The sequence below is a fragment of the Westerdykella ornata genome (genome assembly GCF_010094085.1).
Source record: "Westerdykella ornata strain CBS 379.55 unplaced genomic scaffold EI97scaffold_27, whole genome shotgun sequence".
Lineage (NCBI taxonomy): Eukaryota > Fungi > Ascomycota > Dothideomycetes > Pleosporales > Sporormiaceae > Westerdykella > Westerdykella ornata.
The window spans coordinates 299366-322084 of NW_022986877.1; the positions used below are offsets into that span (position 1 = coordinate 299366).

The 22719-nt window shown below is 55.3% G+C and overlaps 8 protein-coding genes across 8 annotated transcripts; 3 read left to right on the plus strand and 5 right to left on the minus strand.

Moving 5' to 3' along the window:
* Positions 1-195: 195 nt before the first annotated feature.
* On the plus strand, positions 196-2687 carry EI97DRAFT_436127 (uncharacterized protein). Its single transcript, XM_033799026.1, has 3 exons — positions 196-374; positions 507-1130; positions 1231-2687. The coding sequence occupies exons 1-3, from the start codon at positions 371-373 to the stop codon at positions 2259-2261; spliced, it is 1659 nt and encodes a 552-aa protein (XP_033651020.1). The 5' UTR covers positions 196-370; the 3' UTR covers positions 2262-2687.
* A 2147-nt stretch (positions 2688-4834) lies between these two features.
* Positions 4835-7853, minus strand: EI97DRAFT_436129 (HCP-like protein). Its single transcript, XM_033799027.1, has 4 exons — positions 7708-7853; positions 7517-7654; positions 5502-7463; positions 4835-5447 (listed from the first exon to the last, which is right to left on the minus strand). Exons 1-4 carry the CDS (start codon positions 7745-7747, stop codon positions 5038-5040), a joined length of 2550 nt encoding a protein of 849 aa, XP_033651021.1. The 5' UTR covers positions 7748-7853; the 3' UTR covers positions 4835-5037.
* Positions 7854-8700: 847 nt separating this feature from the next.
* On the plus strand, positions 8701-10160 carry EI97DRAFT_383712 (MFS general substrate transporter; the record flags this gene model as incomplete). Its single annotated transcript, XM_033795927.1, has 2 exons — positions 8701-9018; positions 9069-10160. 2 exons carry the CDS (start codon positions 8701-8703, stop codon positions 10158-10160), a joined length of 1410 nt encoding a protein of 469 aa, XP_033651022.1.
* A 4049-nt stretch (positions 10161-14209) lies between these two features.
* EI97DRAFT_159401 (uncharacterized protein) lies at positions 14210-15254 on the minus strand. The gene has a single exon (XM_033793323.1). It carries the CDS (start codon positions 15072-15074, stop codon positions 14292-14294), a length of 783 nt encoding a protein of 260 aa, XP_033651023.1. The 5' UTR covers positions 15075-15254; the 3' UTR covers positions 14210-14291.
* Positions 15255-15434: 180 nt separating this feature from the next.
* On the minus strand, positions 15435-17617 carry EI97DRAFT_383564 (uncharacterized protein; the record flags this gene model as incomplete). Its single annotated transcript, XM_033795919.1, has 3 exons — positions 15435-17279; positions 17385-17536; positions 17590-17617. 3 exons carry the CDS (start codon positions 17615-17617, stop codon positions 15435-15437), a joined length of 2025 nt encoding a protein of 674 aa, XP_033651024.1.
* Positions 17566-18890, minus strand: EI97DRAFT_159435 (uncharacterized protein). Its single transcript, XM_033793324.1, has one exon. The coding sequence runs from the start codon at positions 18584-18586 to the stop codon at positions 18062-18064; it is 525 nt and encodes a 174-aa protein (XP_033651025.1). The 5' UTR covers positions 18587-18890; the 3' UTR covers positions 17566-18061.
* On the plus strand, positions 18891-20673 carry EI97DRAFT_159494 (uncharacterized protein). Its single transcript, XM_033793325.1, has 3 exons — positions 18891-19188; positions 19332-19916; positions 20082-20673. The coding sequence occupies exons 2-3, from the start codon at positions 19338-19340 to the stop codon at positions 20328-20330; spliced, it is 828 nt and encodes a 275-aa protein (XP_033651026.1). The 5' UTR covers positions 18891-19188; positions 19332-19337; the 3' UTR covers positions 20331-20673.
* Positions 20674-21016: 343 nt separating this feature from the next.
* On the minus strand, positions 21017-21855 carry EI97DRAFT_383531 (uncharacterized protein; the record flags this gene model as incomplete). Its single annotated transcript, XM_033795918.1, has 2 exons — positions 21017-21552; positions 21618-21855. The coding sequence occupies 2 exons, from the start codon at positions 21853-21855 to the stop codon at positions 21017-21019; spliced, it is 774 nt and encodes a 257-aa protein (XP_033651027.1).
* Positions 21856-22719: the final 864 nt, after the last annotated feature.

The following is a 22719-nucleotide window of genomic DNA, read 5'->3' on the forward strand; positions in this document are numbered from 1 at the left end:
GCCGGATCGCAATGGTTTGGGAAGTGCACGTAGCTAGACTCGACGGCATAGGAGGAGCCGTGTACTGGACTTGTCGCGTCCATGTCCCTCGTCGACCACGGAAAGCCCGCCGTCCGTGCACTAAATAAGCTTGCTAAGCTTTCCGGGGCTCTTGGCGCCATGTTCGAACGACGACATCGCCAGCTCCAGCCTCCCCATCCGGCTCGACCTGACGTCCACCATCCCGCTTACTCGGCCCCGTTGAGGCGTTCGGTTACCCTCACCACCTCGTCAGTACGCAAAGCACAGGTGCCTCAACCTCAGTATGTGCGCCGGCGGGCGCTTAGCTTCAAGCATCTCCCTCTAATCCGGGCTCAACCCATCCAACACCATGAGTACGTCATCCATTCACATGTGTACTCCCGTTTGTGGCCTCTCTTGTGCGCTCACGGACGCCGTGGCCCTTGGAGAGCTCAACCTGTTTCCCATCTCCGAGTAGAGCGGATTTCTAACAGGACAATCATCAGCTGCAAGTCGTATCGACATCTTCACTGTTCGCTTTCCCGACCCGTCAAGCCCAAGCTTCAACGACGACCAGAGATGGATCACTCTCCCGACCAACGTTTCCTTTCGATACCCCATAACGGACAATATACAGACGCTGTCTTCCAAAAACGCTGGTTATGATGCTAGTGGTATCCTCTACGTCCCAGAGCTTCGGTCAGACGAGTGCAAGAAGTCGGAAGAGGCGTACGTTCCGGCCAACGCGACACGTTCCCGTAACCTACCCTCGAGCAATCCGGGCATACCGCTCATTGCGCTTGCCCCGTGGTTCTCGCCGACATGTATGAAGGAATATCTTGAAAGCGTGAGAAAAGACAGCGTACGGGTTTTGTTCGTGTTTCAGCCCGGAACGGACCGAGCCATGCCCCCTCCAATGGCAGATGCGTCATGGGGCCTCGGAGACGGTGGAGCTTGGAAGTCCGCCAATGATTTCCCGACCTATGCTATCAATGCCGCCAGTGGCAGTGTGATCCTCGCACAAATGACGCTTTATTCTGGCAACCTCAGCGAAGTACCGCATGGTAAGGACCTGTCTTCTGCGCTCGATTCGACAGACTACGTGCGGCTGTGGGCGCGTGTGGAAACAGGTGAGTTTCGACATCCCTTGCTGTCCCGGCGGCTGCCCTGCCGCTGGATAGTTGGTGTGGCCGCAGCATCTCCCCTTTGAACTGGGTTGACAAATTACAGATGCAGTAAATAGACTCCCTAGCTTATGGGTCTTTTTAATCATCGTACTGGCAATACTCATGACCATAATCGCAGCAACTTCCTTGACTATGCACTGCGTTCAGCGCAGACGGCGGGAGGAGCTTCGCCGACGTGTGATCAATGGGGAAATCAACCTCGAAGCGGTCGGGGTCAAGCGTTTGACGGTCCCACGAGAGTTCCTTGAGAAGCTTCCATCATACACTTACTCGGCCCCAGCCCACGATTCTGAGAATACCATGCCACAGCTCCCTCCCAGTGTTCTTTTGGCTTCTTCGACGGGACCCGATTCCCAGCCCACGGCTGGCGCGCGTCCATGGATGCGGTCTTCTTCCGCCCCCTCTCTATCAAGAGCAGACGGACAATCTCCCGCTTTCTCGCAGCCTTCTTGTCCCATATGTCTGGACGATTTCGAATCGAACGAGACCCAAGTGCGCGAATTACCATGTCGACATATTTTCCATCCCGACTGCATTGATCCGTATCTACTCAATAATTCGTCCTTGTGTCCAATATGCAAAGAGAGTGTCATGCCTAGCGGCTATTGCCCGACGAGAATCACCAATGTAATGGTGCGCCGAGAACGGATGCTGCGTCGGGCAGGAAATCGACGTCCATCCGGTCCGGCCTCGTCTCTGGGCCCCTTGTCCAGCCCCATACATCTTGGATTGCTCGGAAGCCGAATTGGCGGCGTCATTTCAGGCAGACGGGTATTCAGCGCACCGGATCATAGGCGGGCACGATCAGACGAAGAGATGGCGATCTCCAACGCTGCTCCACTGTCAACCGACGCAGCTCCTGGAACCGCGACAAGCTCTGGAGCGACACCACTGTCAGCTCGATCGGACCCCGGATGCGGGGAGATTGACCATGAGGAACGGCGAGAGAGGGCACGAGAACGGGCGTTGACTCTTCTCGGTAATCGCCACGTTCCGTCAGGGGACGAGGATGAAGAGGCTAGCGGTCCTTGGTGGAGAAGAGGGTTGAGGAAAGTGTTTCCGGGATTTAGGTGAATCATAACGGGCGAGATCTCCATGGCTCTCCCCGCTATAGTGTATCATTCTTTTGATCTGCGTTTCCTATCTTTCTTCATGGTTTCTTCATCATCCATGTCGATTCAGGGTTGGCGTTATTCAGCTTGGGGTGAACGGAGCAACTCGGGTGGCGATGGCGTTCATTCTGTCAAGGGAACGGGAGCGTGTCTTTGCTCGTATTTCTTACAGTCAGTCTTTGCGCACATCTGCGACTTCATTTCCTGTAACTTGTATTTCAAGCATGCTCATACTGATAATTTATACTACTCGTTCGCTACGTCACCTCACTGTTGGGAGAAATGTAACTCCCGCACCTTTTTGTCTTTCTCCCTTCATGCTTGTTCAAAGCTAATTTACACTATACAGCAATACCGTACTCCTATTCAAGATACTGGGCATTAACTGAAACACCAGCTTCTACTTCCCCATTTCCTCTGCCTGTTCATTTCACACCCAACCGAATTCTATCTCCACTATCTCGGTATCGTCCACTATCCCGCTATCCCGCCAATATGGGAATCTCCGTCTTTATCTCCCTATATCTTGCCCGTGACATGTGAGATCGCCGGGTGGCTGTAGTACCTGAAGCAGGCACGATTGTGAGCATGGATTGCGTGTTTGCCGATAGGGGGTGGAGTGACAGAGCGCCGGGACCAGTACGGCCGTGCCGGTGGAGATGTTGTTACACGTGGCGAGCTGCTCCATCTTGAAGGACTGATCGGCGTGAAATCGAGCGGTACGACCCTCTTCCCGCCTTCATTCCGTTCCTCTTCCTCTTCTTCTTCTTCTTCCTCGGTTTCTTCCCAGTCACTCCCTTCACTCCTACTACTCTCACTACCCCTTTCCGTGCCCCCCTCACTCTCGCTCCCACTACCACCACCACCCTCCTCCTCCTCCTCCCCCTCCTCCTCTCGTTCCCCAACAATCTCCCTCACCGCCCCCATCATCCTCCCATCCACCCTCCCCCACCTCCTTATCCCCTCCAACCCCCTCCTCTGCCGCTCCCACACACCCCCCCACCCACTCGTATTCATCGCATGAAAGCACCCCCAATTCCCGCCTCTTCCACAGATACTAAACCAATGCTCCACGCGCCACCGATACGGATCCAATGCATCCGCATTGCGCTTATTGGACGGATGTATCCACTCGAGGTACGCGTGGGAGAACCACCATAGACCTGTGAATTTGTACATCGGTTCCTTTGTCAGGGGATTGATTGAGGGATTTAGGGATTCTAGGCTTTGTTTTAGGTCGATGAGGAAGGAGGGGGGGAGGATGTGGAAATAGATTTCGTAGGTTATGATGCGGAGGAGCCATTTTTCGAATTTGGGGGCGGAGAGGTGGGCGGGGGATGCGAGGAGGCTGGCTGATAGTAATGTGGTGGTGGGGAGGTTGGCGGGGCGGAGGGGAGTGTAGTCTGGTAGGGGAGTCTTGTCCGGGTTGTAGAGCCAGGAGAGGAAGAGGGTGAATGCTTGGTAGGGGACTGAGGGGAGGGAGAGGTGGACGGGTGTGGGGGAGGAAGAGGACGCGGTAGAACAAGAGGGAGACTGGGATTTTAGGAGTTTGGAGAGGGTGGTGCTGAAGTGGGAGAGGAGGTAGGTGTGGACGGAGAAGGCGTGCGTGTTGTTGAGGATGAGGAGGGTGCGGGCGGGGTTTTTGACTGTGCTGATCATGTGGGTTAGTTTGAAGATGTTTTGCTCATGATTCAAAGGGAAGAGGGTATGGAATGGTAGGATGTCAGGAGTTGGGGACCAGAAATTCATAGCGCAAACAATGCAGGGATGGAAACGTACCGTGGATACTTTGAACTCCGTATCGTATACTTCAACCCGCATCTCCGCAGGATATCCAACTCTTCCTCGTCCCAATCGTACACTTCGACTTCTAGCTCTTTCTCTCTACGCTCACTTTCTGGCCGCCGCGGCCGGTGATGTGATTGTGGTGAAGGCCGCGATGACGAGACCCCCGGCCCGACTCCTGGCCGTGGACGACTCATGCTATGCTCAATGACGGTGCCGCGATACTGTGATGGTAGTTGAGTCGAAATTCGGACGAATATGATGGTGGGTTATTCAAGAAATCGGAACCGTAGCGTGGGCGATTGGTACGTGGAAGGCTAAAGAAAAGCCTAAACGATGATGAATATATTCTGTGTGCATTTACGTGTCCTGATATCCACTCGGCGCCCCACGTTTCACCTTCCTCCCTCCACGTGGAGTCATGAGGCGGACCATGCGTGAGGCTGAGGCTGTGCCTTGACGTGTATACGGAGTTGCCTGAAAGGCAAAGCCAGAATGGACTATCATCGAGCTTCAAAGTGTTCTGCTTCAACTGTCAACCCTGAAAGTATAGTAACGTTTTTGTAACTGGGAAGCAGTCAGTCGATTCAGTCTTCCTCTGGTAACCCATTGCCAACCCGAGTGGAGGGAGACTAGTTCGGTGATGAGAGGTGAGATGCGTGAGACGGGGCGAAATGAGGCAGCAATGCGGCGAAGCACACGGGTGCAGGAAACCCCGTCTCAAATACGAATTGCGAACTCCATGGCGCAAAAAGAACAAGTGGTATCTTTGTACAATTGTGTATACACTGAGCGCTCAACGACGAAAGACGATGATATACGCGCTCGTTCAGAACTGTAACCAAGAATCGTCCCTGTTATTGCCCCCTAGTCTCAGAGACCGTAGGTAAATCAAAACGCCGTCCTATGCATACCCAGTGGAGACATCGTGGTCTCCACTCTACAACTCTGCATCAATGGCCGATTCCTCCGACCGCCCAGTTCATGAATTCTGGATCATCCGGTCGAGGAAACAATCCTCTATCTTCCTGTGCCTGTTGCGGCTGTGCCTGCTGCTGCTGTGGAGCACCTTGTGCTTGTGCTTGTGCTTGCCCCTGTTGCCCTTGCTGTTGTTGTCGTCTCCTCTCCTCCTCCTGTCGGCGTTGCCGCTGCGTGCGGTAATAGAGGAGGAAAGCTAGTGCACCTGTCAAAGCGAGGATGACCATTGACTCAAGCACATCTGAATCGATATCGTCACCATAATAGTCGTCACCTCCAGGCATGGGATCGTCATAGTCGTCAGGCTCCATGTCATCCCAGCCCGCGATTTCGGCTTCAAGGAAGGCATTTAGCCACTCAGCAAGGGTCCAGTCCTTCTTCACAACTGCGTCGTCGTTAGAGTTCGCGAGAATATAGCTATAGGGAAAATGGAACTAACCTGGCTCCTCCTGAATGGACTTCACCTTTCCATTGGTGACAGTGTTCCACCAACTACGGAATCTGAGCTTGTAGAGAGCCAACATAACAGGTAGATATGCCTCGCGTGGATTCGTCTCAAGTGCCAAGTCGTAATGTCTCTTTGCCAGATGGAAATCCTGCTCGATGCCGATCCCATTCTCATGCATCCAACCCAGGTTCCACATGGCTTGTGCACTGGACAGAGTCTCGGCCGCAGCTTGGTAACAAGCTGCTGCTTTCTCCTTGTCCGGGGAGGTGCCAATACCATCAAAGTAGTAATCGCCCAGCTTGACCATTGAGTCGACGTTTTTTTGCTCCGCTGATCGAGTCCAGTAAATCAAAGCTAGCACGGCATCCGATGCCAGCGAGGCCTTCTTCTTAGCGAATGGGATCAGTGAGCTCAAGGTCCATCGTGGTTTCGCTTGGTCAAGCATGAATGCCACGTTGGCCTGACCTACTTCAAAGCCCTGCTCTGCAGCCATCATGTAGCGCACAAGAGCCGACTCAAGGTCACCGCTGCTGTAGGCATCATTCGCTTCCGGGAAGGAAGTCGACACCAGTTCGGCTTTCTCAGCCACAATCTTGTAATAAGCCGAAGCTACATGGCATGATCGATCACGACCAACTCCCAAGCGAGTCAGCTCGGCGAGGAAATAGTAGGCTTCGATGTGATCATGTCGAGCGGCAATCTCAAAGTACTGGATAGCCGTGGCCACGTCCCCCTGATCCAGGAAGAGAGCGCCCAGCCTGACCTGTGCTACAGCGAGATCTTGGTCTGCGGCTGCGGCGAAGTAATCTGCTGCCTTCACCGCGTCTTGTGGGAGGCCCAGTCCATAGAGATACATCAGACCGAGAGAGTACTGGGACAGAGCGTCTCCATTGGAAATCCCTCGCTTGAACCAGGTGTGGGCAATCGCAAAGTTCTGTGGCACGCCTTCGCCTCGGAGGAACATGCGTCCTAGATAACCTGCAGCTTTCGATGCAAGTTTCTCTGTGAGTGGCCCAACATTCTGCCGGACCTTGCCTTCCTTGGTCCAGTACATGCGCGCAAGTTCGAGAAAGCGTTTCTTAGCTGCCGGGAAGTCCCGCTTCGAGGTCCTGGCGCCGTCGTAATGCAGCTTCGCCAGATTGAAACTAGCTCGGGGATCCCCTTTTCTTGCTTGAAGATCCATGTATTCCACAACGTCATCTAGGGAAGAGAAGGCATCCGAGTGTACGTTACTAGATTTCGCGTTCGGGCCAGAGCTGCTAACACTGGCACCTTCGCCATAGACACCCCCTTCCTCATCGGCGATGCGATACGACTCCCGAATCATTGAGTGTCCTCCTGGAGGTCCCGAGCGCATATAATCCATAACCTTGGTCGCTGCCTTCCGGTAATAATGCAGGGCGTCTTCGCAGTTGCGGGGCGTCGCGATGCCAGACGAGTGGCGATATGCGATTGCCATCTCCGATCGAATGTCTCCTCCCTCAGCAGCCAACGTGTAGTAGAGCATAGCCTTCGCCTGATCCTGCTTCACTGCACCGCCGATACCCGTGGCATACATGAAGCCGACCATGTGTTGAGCCGAAGCGTTCCCATTCAAAGCGGCCAGCTCGTGATAGCGCCGGAAAGCTTCGGTGTAGTTTCTCGGATAGGTGAAGTTGCCGTAGAAGTTCATCTCGGCGAGGGTGAACAGGGCGTCTGGATGCTGGTCCGCGGCTGCTTGCTCCAATAGCTGGACGGCCTGTGTCAAGACCGGACTTATCTTCTTCGGTTGCGGGTTCGTCGTCAGGATCTCGGGCTGAGGATGCCCGTTCATGAAGAGGATGAAGAAGAGTTCTTTGGCGTAGTAGGCACTCAGTCCGAGGACCCCACTGTTCTTGTTGAAGTTGTACCATGGCGTTGACGCTGGCTGTACCTTCTGAAGCAGTCTTGTTGCCTCTTGGAAGGCTTGTGAAGCTGGCCCTCGGTCAGTACTCGTGCTGACACTTCGAGGTCGAGAGCCTACTAACAGGAACCTACGGGTTTGTGATAGCTTCCCCACCAACTAGCAGCCGGCTGTTGTTCTCCACCCAGCGTTTCCTGCGAATGTCTTGGTCCATTTGCGTCTGCATGTGCCGAGGAGAGCGATAGGAGTAACGACAGGAGAGCTACAAGTAAGATGTCAGAACCGTGTTCCCGTATTGACTGACGAGGAGCGTACCGAAAAGAAGCGGCAGGAGCCGCTGCAATCTCGTCTTCATAGTGGAGAGAATTCGACGGCGAGAGGAGCCGGAGACGAAAGGGTCATCGCGGCATCTCGTTCGGTCAGATTGTTTGGTGGTGTTTGTTCCTCTTCGAAAAGGCCACTTTGAACATTCATACAATCAAGCGTCGGGCGCAGCTGCCAAGCTTCCGCATGTGGAGAGGCCAATCAGCACGACCCCCCTGCCCAGACTTCTCCGCGCCACAACGTCACCCGCACTCATCTCTCCAGACCATGCACATCTCCATGTTTCTGAACGACGGCCTTGTTGGTTGTGACTGGTGAAGCAGCTTGCCCGTCTTCCACCTGTACCATGCCTGGTCCTCCATCTCCAGGGCTACCAACTTTACCCTCATGCGGCATCTGAGCTACGAGTTTCGTCCGAGCGGCGCAACGTGAGCCCGTCAAAGTGCCACATTTGTCATCGACAACGCTGCCTCTTCCACTACTTCAGCATGACACCATGACTTTGCTTTCTCCTCGACCACCCATCTACCTAGACAGGTTGCCAATGCACTGAATTCACTCCATCATCTCACAATGGGACCTCCAAGCCGCGCAGATGAGCGAACTCCCCTGCTGCGCTCGGGATCCTCATCCACAGTCGCTTCTTCTGCATCTAAAGCATCTCAGGCATCCCAGCCACTCCCGGACGATCACCTACTTGGAGAGCAGACCGAGGATGCCTTTACTATATCACGTTCGAGAGGCGCATTGATTGGAGCTTCAATGGGTCTTCTCATCTTTATCCAAGGTACATAGAACTCATCATCTTTCATTACACCCTCGTCTTGACTTGTATCAATGCCGCGGCTGGTATGGGTGCGCATATCTCTAACCAGCTGTCTAGCCGTCAATTTCTCAATCATAACCACCACCCAATCGTCAATCGCGGCCGATTTGGATGCCTTTGAACATGTTTCATGGCTCACGTCTTCTTACTTGATTGCGATGTCGTCCTTAGCACCCTTGATGGGACGTTTGTCCCAAGTCTTTAGCGGTCGCCTCTGCCTCGTGTGCTCGACTCTCATCATCACGTTGGGGAGCCTTTTGACTTCAATAGCTGGGACTTTCACCATGTTCATGGTCGGCCGAGTCGTTACTGGCGTCGGGGCTGCTGGAGTGCTCGTCGTCGGCAGTATCATCGTGATACAGATGGCCAGCGCCAAGAAGCGAGGTCTGTATCTGGGACTCATCAATGCCGGAATGACCATTGGTGTTTCTCTGGGAGCCGTCATCGCAGGTGCATTGGAGCCCCGAATAGGATGGGTATGTGTTCCGCCAGACGGTCGATGGCGCCGACTGATAATCAGATATAGCAGCCCCTCTTCGGCTTACAGGCCCCCTTCAGCCTTTTGGCAGGTTTCGGTCTCTTGCTAGGCATCCCTGCCAACTATATCAAAAACGACAACGAGTACAGCTCTCATTCTGTCCCAAAGAAGCTCGCGCGGCTTGATTACTCTGGCTGTCTCCTCCTCATCGCCACTATCCTCTTATTCCTCCTTGGATTATCTGGACCGCGTGTGCTTGCGACACCTCTGATTCTGTCCGGCATTGCCCTCCCAATCTTCGTTCTCAATGAAGTTTACATCGCCAAAGACCCGGTCATCCCCGTCACCGTCCTCCGATCACGTGGTACTCTGCTCACTTGCATGGCCACCGTGGGCTTCATGACGGCACGATGGTGCATATTGTTCTACACGCCAGTGTATGCGCTCGCTGTCCGAAATTGGGACCCTGCTGTTGCGGGATCTATTTTAATTCCAACAAATGCGGGATTCGCGTCGGGTGGGTTACTAGCGGGCTACTTCCATATCCGCCGCCATGGGAGCTTCTACGTCCACACCCTCGTGTCCATGTCACTATTTCCACTCACTCTCCTTGCGCTGGCATTTCTCTCTACAGCCAATAGCTCGCCCGTGCTTTATGTTGCAGTGGTGTTTTTCAACGGACTCCTCACGGGCGCCTCGTTGAACTACGCCTTTGTTCATGTGCTCCATTTGACCCTTCCTGAAGTCCACCCCATTGTCATATCTCTCGTCGCCACCTTCCGCGGCTTTGCAGGCAGTTTTGGCTCAGCAATTGGTGGTGGACTTTTCGGGCGCGTCCTACACAAGAGTCTAAAGAGGGGCTTCCGCAAGGCTGGACTCGAACATGAGGGCGAGCTCATCCGACGTTTGCTGGGAAGCCCAGCCATGGTTGGGCGGTTAAAGGGCAAAGAACAGGAGGTCGCCATACATGCGTACGAGGATGGGCTCAAGGCCCTCTTCCTCTCGGCTGTTGGGCTCGCGTTGATTGTGGTTCTCTTCCAGGCTGGCACGGGATGGACAGAGCCGGTTGGGAGTACAGAGCAGGAGGATACCGTAGAAGATGTTGAGGAGGGAGAAGAGAGCCTGTTGGGTGGATCCTAAGCCTAGACTGTATTATGTAGGTACTTACCTCTCGCTCTGTATATCTTCTGCTTTGCATCCGTCGTGGCGGTTTCGCTTTCCACGCCGCACGCAAGGCTTCAACCACGGTGACTCACTTTGTCGCACACTGACCGTGTGCAAGGCAAGGCGCACGGTGGAGGTCTTGGATTCCTTTCCACAGTCTGAAACTTCCAGATCCACCCCGGACCGGCGACGCCTTCATGGTAGCCCCAAGCTTCACCCTCTCTTGATCCCACATGCACGCCATTCAAACTCCCTCTACGCACAGACCCCTTCTACCGGACTACTCTTCACTTATAACACGCTCCCTCACGCAGCCGCTCTTTCCATTCCGTCAGTCTCATCTTACCTGCGGCAAGCTGCTTTTACTTGGCTTTGTTCTGTTGTGCACTGCGGCTACGTGCAGTCCTAAGCCACTTCGCTGTTCAGGGCTTCAGCGGGACGGCGCTCCTTCCTCACCCGTCTTGCTGCTCCTTCCTCACTGCAGAGGCGACAAACAAACGCACGTGAGCTGGCGTCGCGCCTTCTATAAATTTTCTTCCGCCGCCTTCTCTCACCTTCCCTCCTCCACCTCCAACCCCAAATTTCAACCTCGCCTCACGCGAACAGGTAGGAGGGCCGCAGAAGGAAGGAAAAGGACGCAATTTGTTGCAAAGGGTACTCAGCTGGCTGTAAGTTGTTTCTACGCAACGAGCACGCGGTAAGTTGTAACCTCTCTCATCTTCTCTGCTCCGCTGGAGCTCTCACTTCACCGCTCCCTGTGAGCCGTTGGCGTGCGAGCACGGCTGGCAAGAGCCTCTCTGCATTGGAGCACCGTCTGCATGCGCTTCACTGCTCTCCTGCTCTCTATCACTGCTTCTGCGTCCGTTGAATCTGCGCTCTTGATCCGGCCGAGCCTTGGCTAACAGTTCTCACCCAGACTTTCAACGCCACCAAGCCATCATGGTTGCCCGCAAGAATCTGGCCGTGAACCTCGTCGCCAACCCCTACCCGGCTCCTAAAGTCATCGTCAGTGACCAGACGGTCTGCGAGGTCTGCGATGGCCGTGTCATCAAGACTAAGGACTGGAACGCTCACAAGGGCTCCAAGAAGCACCGTCTGAACGAGGATGCCCTACGCGTAAAAGAGAACACGAACATGCGTGAGAAGACCGAAGAATCTATTGTTGCTGACGCAGCTGGTGGATGGGGTGCTCCTGCCTTTGGTACCGACAGCGTCAATCGTGCAAGCACGGGTAACTTCAACGGTACTTGCTATGCCTGTGGAAAGGAAGGCCACTCCAAGCGGGATTGCGAGCTGGCGTCTGGCAACCGCGGTTGCTTCAACTGCGGAGAGCAAGGCCATACCAGGGCGAACTGCACCAATCAACGTCAGGGAGGTGGTGGAGGCGGTGGAGGTGGCCCTTGCTACACCTGCGGCGAGACTGGCCATCGCAAAGCCGACTGTCCTCAAGGTGCCGGTGGCTCCCGCGGAGGAGGTGGCGGTGGTAACTGTCACAACTGCGGCAACCCTGGCCATCGCAAGGCTGAGTGCACCGAGCCCCGTGCCATGATCTGTCGTAACTGTGACGAGAAGGGCCACATGAGTCGGGACTGCCCTAAGCCAAAGGACTGGAGCAAGCACAAGTGCAACAACTGCGGCAACTTCGGGCACGGTGTCAAGCGCTGCACTGAGCCTCCGAAGGAGAACGGCTACAGCTCTGGCGGAGGCGGCGGTGGCTGGGAGACCACTGCGTCTACGGTCCCGGCTGGTGACTGGAACGACGGCAACGACGGCAACGACGCACAAGCTCAAGGCAGCTGGAATGACAACGGTGAAGAAGCTCAAGGCGGCTGGAACGACAACGAGGATGGCGGAATCCCTCAGGAGGCCGCGGCTGAGTGCAACTGGTAGACGTGTCATGACGCACTATCGTGGTCGTCAGTGCTTCAATGTGTGCGACATTTCTGTCTCTTCCGAAACGGAAACCGACATGGGAATCGTGGGTCATGGGTCAATTTCTGGGTGATATCAAGGAGTATGTAGTTTCATCTGGTGGAGTTGATGGACGGTCCGGGTTAGTGATTGTGGGTGCACTGGAGCATTCTCAACGCAACTTTGCGCTCATTAGCTAGCTATGGAATACACTGCATACTCATTCAATGTCCCTGGGTTTTGGTGACGTGATGATGGGATGATCGTGCATCAAATCCGGAAAGGGTGAAGGATTAGATCGGGTATCGTTTGACTTCCACATGTTTCTCCCATCACAGTGTGCAGGCTTTGGACATGTATTGCCCTATCTGCAGTCAAAGCACCGTCAATTCCATAGCGGAAGGTTAACTCTATTGGCAGTTGGTGGTAGGCTCGATTTCATCGCAAGACATCATACCAATGAAGAAAGCTGGCGCCTAAGACTGAACCAAGGACCATTTTACGAGAGGACGGGAACATAGTCATGAGAAACAATCGTCGGTCCATTATTCGACACCACGAAAACACTAAGCCCTTGAAGCACCTGCTTGACAAACCGCGCATTCTACCTACCCTATTACCTTTTTCTGGTCAACACATCCTCCGCAACTCTCCACGCCACTCTCTCCAACAACAAAGCAAACCACAGCAAACCAGATCCAATCCGAATCCACCAAAAAACCTCCCTTCCCTTACCCCAAAACTAAACCCACCCCATAACCACGATCCCCATGCCCTCGGCCCCCCTATCCCCGCCTCCATCCCCAAAACCACTCACACTCAACTCCATCAACCTCCCCGCCAACTCGCCAAACGCCCGGCCCTGCCACCTCCCCTCCCACTCGCGGGGCACCTGCACATCGAATCCGTCGACGACGACTTCGTCTCCCAGCGGCTTGTTCCACGCCGTAAAAGGGTCTTCTTCTTCCTGGCCGGCGGCGTCCGGCAGCGGGCCTAGGGGACGTAAATCGCGGCGCTCGGTGTCGCCCTCGCTGAAGAGGGAGAAGAGGGTTAGGGCGTGGGAGGTGGGGTGGTGGTAGGTGTCGAAGAGGTTGGGGTGGAGATGTGTTATTCTTCCCTCCAAGACACCACCAGCACTACTGCCCTCTCCATTACCATCTCCATCCTCAGTTCCATTCCTCCCAGGCCCGAAACCAAAGTACGCCCCAAACCCCTCGGCAGGCGCATTCGGATCCCCGAAATCCAGGTTCCCACCTACAACCCCTGCGCCGTCCCCCCTTACGCTTAGCAGGATCTTCTTCCCCAGGCGTTGGCAGCCGCGGACTTCTTGGCCCAGGGCGGTGCAGTTGAGGAGCCCCGGGGCGCGCAGGGCTTGGCTTGAGTTTGCTGTGGGGGGCTGGCAGCTTGGGAAGGGGTGGAGGGAGGGGTAGACGTTTGGGCCGAAGAAGCGGGCGAGTAAGGGGAGGGTGAGGGTTGAGATGGAGGGGTTGGAGGCGCAGAGGGAGAGGAGGGAGAAGGGGGCGAAGGTGGGGAGGGGTGCTAGTGGGGAGGAGGAGGAGTCTGCTGATGAGGAGGAGGGGGATGATAAGCTGCTGCTGGTGGTGGTGTTGGCGAGGATGCTATCGTCGTCGGTGGGAGTGGCGGATGGGTCGGCTGAGGAGGTGTACGTGTACGTGTATGTGCTTATTACGCCCAGTGTAGTGGTTTCCTCGGGATTCGGCGCCGTGGCGATGGTCATGCTCGGGATGGGGAAGGGGATGATGTGGATCTCCGGCATGAACGTCTGCGAGGGGAGCGTAAAGGTGATGACCGTCTCGCCCGAGGGGACGACGAGGTCGGGCGAGGGGGTAGGAAGAGGGTCCACGAGGATGGAGCTGAGGTCCGATGGGAGTGCTGTTTCGGTGGCCGAAAGGGTGGGTGTTTCTACGGGAAGAGGAAAAGTCTCTGCGGAAACGTTCGTCGGTGCGGGGAACGGGGAAATGGTAAGCTCAGCTACACTCGTGAAAATAGTAGAAGCGACATCCTCAGACATCGAAGTCGCAGTCTCCTCTTCGTTGATTTCCACAGGCGACCAGGGGTAAGGGATAGGCGGGAAGGGGAAGGGAAATCTCGGCTCTTCCTCTTCGACCGGCGGCGTCGTGGTAGGTTCAGGTAGTGGCGTCTCAACGTCAAGGGTAGGCTCAATCTCGTCCCACGTCACCGTCTGCCCGTCCAGCGTGATCGTTTCCGAAAATTCCGGCAGCGGCGTGGGGAGCCAGTCCCACGGCCACCACCACCATGAATCCGTGATGGGCGTGGGAGTGGGTTCAGGGAGGCCGGGCGTGAACGGCACTTCAGGTCGATGGGTACTGGCGTGAGGGATGGGATGTCCGTCACCTCTGGGAGAGACGGCGAGACGGTGACGTCCACGGAGATGGAGACGCCGCTTGTGTCAATGGGGAAGGGAAACGGCAGGATTTGAACAACGTCGTCAGTCCCGGACAACGTTGGCTCAGGACTCACTGGCTCAAGGGTCGGAGCTTCCGAGGTCGTGGGCGAGATGATCGTAACAAGCGTCGTGGTTGCGCTCGAACTGTCCGTAAAGCTCTCAACCAGCACCGGCTCCACAACCAGCGTCTGCACCAGAGACGTCGTATCCGGCCCGGTCGGAAAGAAATCCCAAGTCGTCGTATCCTGCTGCTTCCCTCCTTGGACCCCTTGAGCCCCTTCCACAGAGGTGCCGAACAGCTTCGCAAATGCATCCGCGAAGACATCACTGACATCGTACCGGCTGAGGAATTCCTTTAGGTCGGAGAGAAAGATTGCTGAGTCGGCGTCCGAGACCAGTGTTGTTTTCACGTCATTTTTAGGCAGTGCTTCGCGTGCGTGGATGTCAGTGTTGGAGTCCGGGAGTGGGACAGCCGCCGCGGAGGCGGTGTTGCTGCTGGCAAGTAGAATGGCGACGAGGATGCGCATGGTGGCTCCTGAGTAAGGAACCATGATGCCTTGCTCTTATCCAAACGAATAAAGAAATCTGGCTGAGGTTTCGAAGAGTGGTCGGCATGGCGGATGATGTCTGTATATAGGCCCCTAAGTAAGGGATGGCGATGACGGAAGGGAGAGAATGTGAAGCGAAACATTCCCACCAAGTCTAGACGACCTGAACCACTGAAACGGGTATTTCGCGTTTCTGGCAGCGGTGGTAGCTGTGACAGGACACATTCCTTGTGTTAGGTCAGGTACCCCTTATTTTGCTGCCAAGATTGCTCCTCCCTGCCATTTCCATTTGACGTCACCGCCTCCTGAAGTATACAAGGAATTCTATATAGATTCTCGTTTATAAATGTACAGATTTGGGTATCATAGTTCCAACTCCTCTTGCTCGGGCTCCTTCCGCGTCGACACCAATCCGCCGAGGTCTGACCAGCTCAGACCGATGCCCATGGCTGCATTATAGGCGATAAACTTGTTCTTGGATCTCTTCTTTGAGTCGTAAGAGCCAGGGCAGGAAGGCAGACGCGCCGGTGACCGAGGTGCATGGCCACAGTCGGTTGCAGGAGGAGCAGCAAGCACGGGATCGGAGGAATAGGAGTCTGCGATGCGATTTGTCTCCGTACTGGCTTGTGGCGGCACTTCGGGAATATCAGCCTTATCCTGCATTTCGGAAATCTCTGTAAAAGCGCTGAAGTTTGATGGGTTTCGACCTGGCCAACATGATGGAGTCGCGGTCTCTTCGACGAAGACCGTCTCCTCTACCAGTTCATCTTGCTCTGGACAAAGTACCTGTTCTACTTCCCTTGCTTTCTTGCTTGTAACAGGGCTAGCTGCATCGCCCCCATCCTCTGTTGTTTGTGTGTCCGCCTCACGCTTCCCTCTTGCTTCTCTTTCCATCCTGGACTCGTATGTATCCATCATCTCGGCATCATGACGGAAAATATCAGCAGAGCAATACGAGCCAAAAAGACTGCGCATGCCAACTTCCGGAGTCCAAGTGTCTTCATCGACAGTGCATGGATAGACGTCCTTCGGCTTTAACGCATCGACAAGGGTGCATAATTCAGAGTAGGATGAGTGTCTGGAGTACGGAAACCGGATGGTCTCGTTTCTATACTCAGCATGTCCCGTGACCTGCTCTGAAAGCACAGATACAAGCGCCTGTACTGGTAAGTTGTCCTGAGCTTGTTGGCTCTCGCTTTCCTTCTGGAGGCCCTGACCCAGGTCGATCATTCCGCTCTTGTCGTTCAGGGAGTGTTGCAAGACTGCGAGAACCTTGGACAACAGTTCTTGATCTTCTATCTTCTCTGCGCACAGAGTGATGAGCTTCCCCACGTCTCCGACATCAGCTGTCTCCAGCTCATCTTTCTGATCGAGGTCACCCTGACCTCCTCCGGCGCCAATCTCGGCAATCTCAGCATCGCCGGTCCGGGTGATGATGGGCATGATATGCACCACCTTCGCTGCCGTGTCGTGATCTACTACAGGGCAACCGGCGCCGCGCTCGCAGCTGTGGAGCCGAACGTTGGTGTCAGAGGTCAAGCAGCCGGGATGGAAATGGTTCCCGTTCATGTAGCCGCACAAGGCAGGGGCCTCGCGGATATCGTGCCCAGACTCGCGCAGTTGCTTGGTTTTGAGAGAGGACAGAGCCTTGTAGATGCCGTATCGATAGCGGTCCAAATGGATGTGCGCGTTCAGGAAGGCAGACAGGGCGATCCAGACATTTTCATAACCAAATGTCCAAGAATGGAAGTAGAAAATAGTATCATCAGGATACTTGGCCACTTTCTCCAGGAGTTCTCGGATGCCATCGGCTTTGGAGGGGAACTCGCGGTACGGGGAGCTTTTGGTAGCAAAAGTGGTGTCCAGATATATGCAGTCCAGCCTCCGGGAGCCGCATGTATAGGGTAGAATGACGGGATTCTGTACAATGGAATTGACCCACCACGTTTCGGCTCGGATGTCGCCGGTATATAGAACAGCCTTTCCGTTGCCCTCGATCAGGAACATGACGGCTCCGACACAGTGGTTGGCGTCGAGTAACGTGACGCGGATTGTGTTACCAGGACTCAACTCGATGATGGTGGGCGTGTCCAGGGGTAGGGGCTTGGCCAGTCTGCGCATGCTTCTGTCGTAGGTTACAGTCCTGCTCTCGAGAATGCCTCGAGCAAAGTTCATGCGGTAGTGGTACTTTTCCAGACGCAGCAGTAACTGGCAGTCATCTCATGAGTAGGGATCTACGAAAAGGGAGAAGCATGAGTTTGAGACGCGGAAATCATGGCAGATTTGAAGAAGAAGACGATGGTGATTGCTTACCTCCCGTGTCGCCGCTGAGCAATAGACAAAGGGAGCCCGCAGCGACTCGAGGCCAACGAGATGATCGGAATGCACATGGCTGAGAAAACAGGCGAGTGGTGATTTGTGCTCTGGTTGATGTCGGAAGTAGTCAATCCTGATTTGGGGGAATTCTGGTAGACGGTCAGCATGGGGTCAGAATACAACTAACGAGGGGGATTTGTACCGGCAATGATGCCTTTGAAAGTAGACATGGAGGTTCCAGGACGACAGCCCAGTCGGTTCTCTGACCTTGGTTACTACGAAACATGAGACCGTACCCGACGGCTGTCGCCCAGAGCCGCAACGAGAGTGAATGATTGAGCGTTGTCGTCTGTGGCCGGGATTATGAACGCTGGTGACGCCGTGCTAAAGGTTCACTAATCCGCGCTTTGATTGGCTCTCAAGAAAAAGGACATGGCTTGGCAATTGTACTGGTTTGATCATCTGGGGTCGGAAAACAGCCGCCACATGTAAAATCCCCGGCCATCCCCATACGCCTATCGACCCATCGACCTATCGACCTATCGATCTGTGGATCGGCTCCCCCGGCATGAACCTTGAAGTTTTAAAATCCATATTTATTGTCGCAAAGCCTCATGGCCAGCTCGGCTGACCTCCAACCCCCGAGCACCACATGTTCATTCGGATATGCATACCTAGGTACCACGAGCAACCCTCCAGGGAGCAACGAGAAGCCCCAGACAGCATAACTTGCTATGCCTAGGCCGGACGCGGCGTCCCGCCGTCGGCGGCCCTGTTGATGTACTGCATTCATCATTACTGGACTGAGTGAGCACAGCAGCACTGGTCAACTCGCCGGTCGGCCATGGCGGAGGGCGGACAACTTGGAAGCGGGCTTGATTGGACGCCGGCCGTCGACCAGAGCCCGCTTTTGACAGCACACAACCGCACTGCTCGCCAATGTGCGTTGCGACCTTACACGGGCGTCCCGGTGAGGATGCAAAAACGGAGGGAGAATATGCAGAGTATGCAGCGTTCTGCTTGGTGCTGGGCGAGTGAGTGGTTGGCGGGCGCGGAAATGGGCAGTGTACTAGAGATTGTGTACTGTGGGGAGGAGTAATCAGTGAATGCCTTAGCCAGGGTCTCGCATCCATACCGCGCTCTGGGCCCCTGGCGGACATGGCGGACATGCATTTGGGACATTTTAAATTCGGGGCCATGCCGACCTTTGCTGCACGCCAGCCCGCCAACTCATTCGGACGATTATATAAGAAGGGAGGCGGTGTGCAGCTTTCTTTTCTCCCGACTGCTTTCCAAGGTTTCCCCCTCACCTGTCTTCACCTCTCCTCACACCTCTCCTCACCTCATCCTCTTTCAAGCTTCAGCTGCCGCACACGGCTGTGTCACAGGGGCCACGGGAAGACGGGAAAACCCAGGCAGACACGACACGACGCAGCAGGGCTTCCCACCGGAGTCATCTGCAGCCGTAATCCGAGAGACCCCGTCTGACACCTTCACTATCCCTTGTTTCCCACAAAAAGAGGAACCTCTCCCGGGCCGCTATTGAATTTGGTTCTGGGGAACCTCCCTTTTTTTTTGTGGGGCAGCGGCCGATTGCTCCACCTGGGCCATCAACTAAGCTCGAGTATAATACTTGTAGACTGTTCGACGCCGTCTCGTTCCTGCCAAACCTTCCGGCTTCACGCCTTACCTCGCAACTTGGGCATTCACACACCTGGTCATCATTCACCTTTTCTGACCGTTCCTCGACATCCTCCAAGGGTCCCGCTCCAATCGCAAATCAAGCCCACGTGGACGAACGGTTAGTCAAACGCGCGGAATAAAAGCCACCTTCTGGACCCGACCGCACAGACTTCTGCCTCCCGTAATCGCTCCATCTACCCCTTTCCACAACCTCATCGAGCTCGCACACTTTCCACAATCTATATACCAACAACCACACAGCACAGCATGCGCCGCCAAACCCCCGTCTCGGTCCTCGTCTACAACTACCTCTTCCCGAACCCGACCCCCCACGACCCCATCTCCTTCCACGCCCACCTCACCAAGAACCTCGTCGGCGAGGTCCGCATCGAAACCAACCGCTTCTACGGCGGCCTCGAGACCGTCGAAGCCCGCTACCCGGGCCTCAACTACACCTACGCTCCCCACCGCAAGCGCCTGAGCCGATTCCCACACCACAAGCGGCTGTTCGAGGCGTTTGATGCGCTGGGCCTGACCGAGAGCGAGATTCTGGGCCTGTGTAGGTGGGAGGGCACCATCTGGGCGAGGGAGCGGTATGAGAGGGATGAGGGGGTGAAGGTGAGGGATACGACGGGCGAGGAGATTGGGCCGTGGGTGGATAGGAGGGCGGAGCGGAGGAGAGCGAGACAGTTGCAGGAGGAGGGGAGGCGGAGGGGAGCAATCAACGTGAAGACGGACATTGAGGTCGAAATTGAGGAGGTGGAGGAAGGACAGGCTGCGGATGATGCGGATGCGCAGATGGAGGAGGACGAGGATGAAGAAGATGCAGAAGAAGAAGATACCGAAATGCAGGATCCAGACAACGACAACGAGAACCCCACTGCTGGTCAGACCTATCCTCTCTCCGCCTCCGTGCCCAGCGCCCCCGCCAATCCCGCCCTCCCCTCTTCCTCCTCAGAAGAGTCCGACGAAGATTCCGACGAAGACGACCGAGCTCCCCCCGATACCCACAGCATCGGCTTCGCGCTCAACCAGCGCCTCCTGCACGCCGCCTTCCTCCGCGACCAGGGCCACACAAACGTCCCCATGGACCCGGAGTGGGAGCAATACCTCAAGGAAGCCCAGGAACGCGGCGATCTCAGCATCGACGCCACGCGCGAGGTGTTGCGCATCATGGCGAGGGGGGTGCGAAGCGGAAGCGCGCAGACGTTGGGGCATGGGAGTACGCAGTCTCGACAGCCGCCTCCTGCGCCGGCTTGAAACGGGGAGAGAGTGGATTGGATATATGGAGGTGTGAGGGACGGGGGGTTTTTGGATACTTGGTTCGACTACGGGATACGGTTCACAAGGCGTCAATTGGTACTACCCTGTTTTTTTGTTGTGAGGAATCGGGGGGGAGGTGGGTGTGCATTTTTCGACATTCATCATTCTTGCTCCTCATGGGGAATAGACTTATCTTGTTGGGTGGGTGCCCAGGTGGGTTGGCTGGCCTACCTGAGTGTCAGTGATCATGTCACTGGCTTGTTAGGCATTGGACACTTGTTGCACTTGGATTGTTTGCTGGAGGGAGAGACCGGAAAGGTAGAGCTGTATACGGGTAGACGTGGTAATGGATTCTTGGATTTTGTGTGTTGGTTCTTCTCAAGACCACATATGATATGCCTCAGGAAGAGTGACTCCTTCATGTGATTCCACTTGCGCCGACTTGGCCTCCTTGCAAGAAATATGCCCATTGCTGCATGCCCATATTCATCGACGCCGGATCGTGCATGCACCTATAACGCCATCTCCCCACTCCGAAACGCCCTCTACTATTCTCGATTTCCTCTCCGATCCGCTCTCACACTCTTGGGTATATTCGCCCACAACGAACGCACGCATGCACGCATCCCTATTTCCATTCCATCCATCTTCACCGTCCCGCTCTCTCCCTCCCTCTCCACCCCTCAACCCAACCTCCTCCCCATCCCCGCAAACTTGCCACCCCTCTCCTCCTCCACCTCCATCGCCCCAAGCCCCCTCTTCCCTTTGGCCCCCGATCCCGATCCAGACCCAGTACCAGCCTCCATCACCACGTGCTGAGCCCTCTCGACCTTCCGCCTCTGCCTCTCCCGCCGCACAGCTCCCCTCTTGACCGCCCGTGCCTTCTCCTCCAATTCCCCCAGCGCCTCCACACACCGCAGCTCCCACGCATCCAGCACCGTCTGCAACTGCGGTATCGCGGCGGGAGGCAGGTCGCGCAGCGGCGCGATGGCGGTGACGTGCACGCGGGCGTTGGCCGGGTCGAGCGTTGCCGTCAATAAGCCCGAGTAGATGGCCGTGGTGAGGAGTTGTTCGAGGGCGGCGGGGGAGGGGAGGTCGAGGTGTGTGAGGAGGGAGGGGTAGGTCAGGGTTTGGTGGGCGTGGGCGAGAGGGAGGAGCGAGAGGAGGAGGAGTTTTTGGTGTTGTGCTGGGGTGAGCTGTGGGAGGGTTGACATGTTCGCTGCAGTAAAGGACGTTTAGTCTACTGAAATGATGATAATTATTTGTTCAATGAGTAGGCGGTACCTTTGTAATCGGCCCAGGTGCCCCAGGCGAAGATCTCGAGAAGCGAGAGGTATCCCGCGTACTCGCCTGCATCCCTCAGGTTCTGGATATTCGGGGTTTGCAGCAGCTCGGCGAAGACGTAGGTGTTTGGTGCCGAGGTGGCTTGTGTGATGAGGTCTGCTGCGGCGCGGGGCGAGTTTGCGCTCTTGGAGAGGGCCAGGAAGGGTTCGAGGGCATTGAGAGCGCGGGTCTGCTCCATTGTGGTGGGGGGTGAGTGAATTGGAGCTTAGGGAGATTGGTTGGAGTGGTAGGAAATGAAGGGAAAGCCGTGCTGTTGGTGGAGCTGCCTGGTGTATTGTGTAAGTGGGTAGCTCTCGTCTTGGCAGGTGCGGGTCACATCTGATAAGATTAGATTGGTATGGGAAAGTGGTGATTATTAATAGCCCCATGAACAGCTAAGAATCCCCAACTCTACTGTGGTAATAGCAGACATAATAGAACGGAGATTTGTTCTATGTTGCTTGTCCTGATAGAGGATAGATACTCAGCTTCTCTGTAGCGCAACTCCAAATCGGCCTTCGTGTCTTTAGGCTAGGCGGTCCGGACATTGTAACCTCTGTGCGCGAAACGCCTCTCCGTAAGCCATAGACGAGAAGCAAATGCAGGTCACAATAGGTCCGCATCATAACTCGGTGTAATCCGTACTAACCGTCAGGTTCGGATGTTTTATTCATAGAGAAACAAAGTGGCGGCGTCGGCAAACCCACTCATCTGTCGACTGACGAGGCCAAACATTGCTCTCAAACATTGCTTTGTTTCAAAGGGGAGAGCGAAACTGGAGCTGTCTCTCATGTTTGGTTGTCTGGTGGTTGACATTTTGATTTTGAATCACGCAGTATTGCCCGCGAATAACGACATGTATTTTCTTTTTCTGCGATCCGTAAAAGCGGATGATCAACTCATCCGTCTCTTTGTCGCTCTTCGGTGGTTCTTAACCTAGCGGTCTATTTCACCCCGCTAACCGTTTCTACTGTGGTATCAGGGGTAAGTATTCAACATTCGCCACCCAGGAGCCAGGGGCAGGGCACGGGCCATGGAACTGGAGAGAATCAGCCAAGGTTCA

What these genes read in the sequence shown, in the direction of transcription:
- EI97DRAFT_436127 (XM_033799026.1), top strand. An exon ending in GTGGGCGCGTGTGGAAACAG is followed by an intron (nt 1,131 to 1,230) that starts GTGAGTTTCGAC and finishes GACAAATTACAG; the next exon opens with ATGCAGTAAATAGACTCCCT.
- EI97DRAFT_436129 (XM_033799027.1), bottom strand. Translation starts at nt 7,747, where the DNA reads ATGAAGACGAGATTGCAGCGGCTCCTGCCGCTTCTTTTCG. An exon ending in GCTCCTGCCGCTTCTTTTCG is followed by an intron (nt 7,655 to 7,707) that starts GTACGCTCCTCG and finishes TCTTACTTGTAG; the next exon opens with CTCTCCTGTCGTTACTCCTA. An exon ending in GTCCATTCAGGAGGAGCCAG is followed by an intron (nt 5,448 to 5,501) that starts GTTAGTTCCATT and finishes ACGACGACGCAG; the next exon opens with TTGTGAAGAAGGACTGGACC.
- EI97DRAFT_159401 (XM_033793323.1), bottom strand. Translation starts at nt 15,074, where the DNA reads ATGGTTCCTTACTCAGGAGCCACCATGCGCATCCTCGTCGCCATTCTA.
- EI97DRAFT_159435 (XM_033793324.1), bottom strand. Translation starts at nt 18,586, where the DNA reads ATGGCCCCGAATTTAAAATGTCCCAAATGCATGTCCGCCATGTCCGCC.
- EI97DRAFT_159494 (XM_033793325.1), top strand. Translation starts at nt 19,338, where the DNA reads ATGCGCCGCCAAACCCCCGTCTCGGTCCTCGTCTACAACTACCTCTTC. An exon ending in CAGAAGAAGAAGATACCGAA is followed by an intron (nt 19,917 to 20,081) that starts ATGCAGGATCCA and finishes CCCGATACCCAC; the next exon opens with AGCATCGGCTTCGCGCTCAA.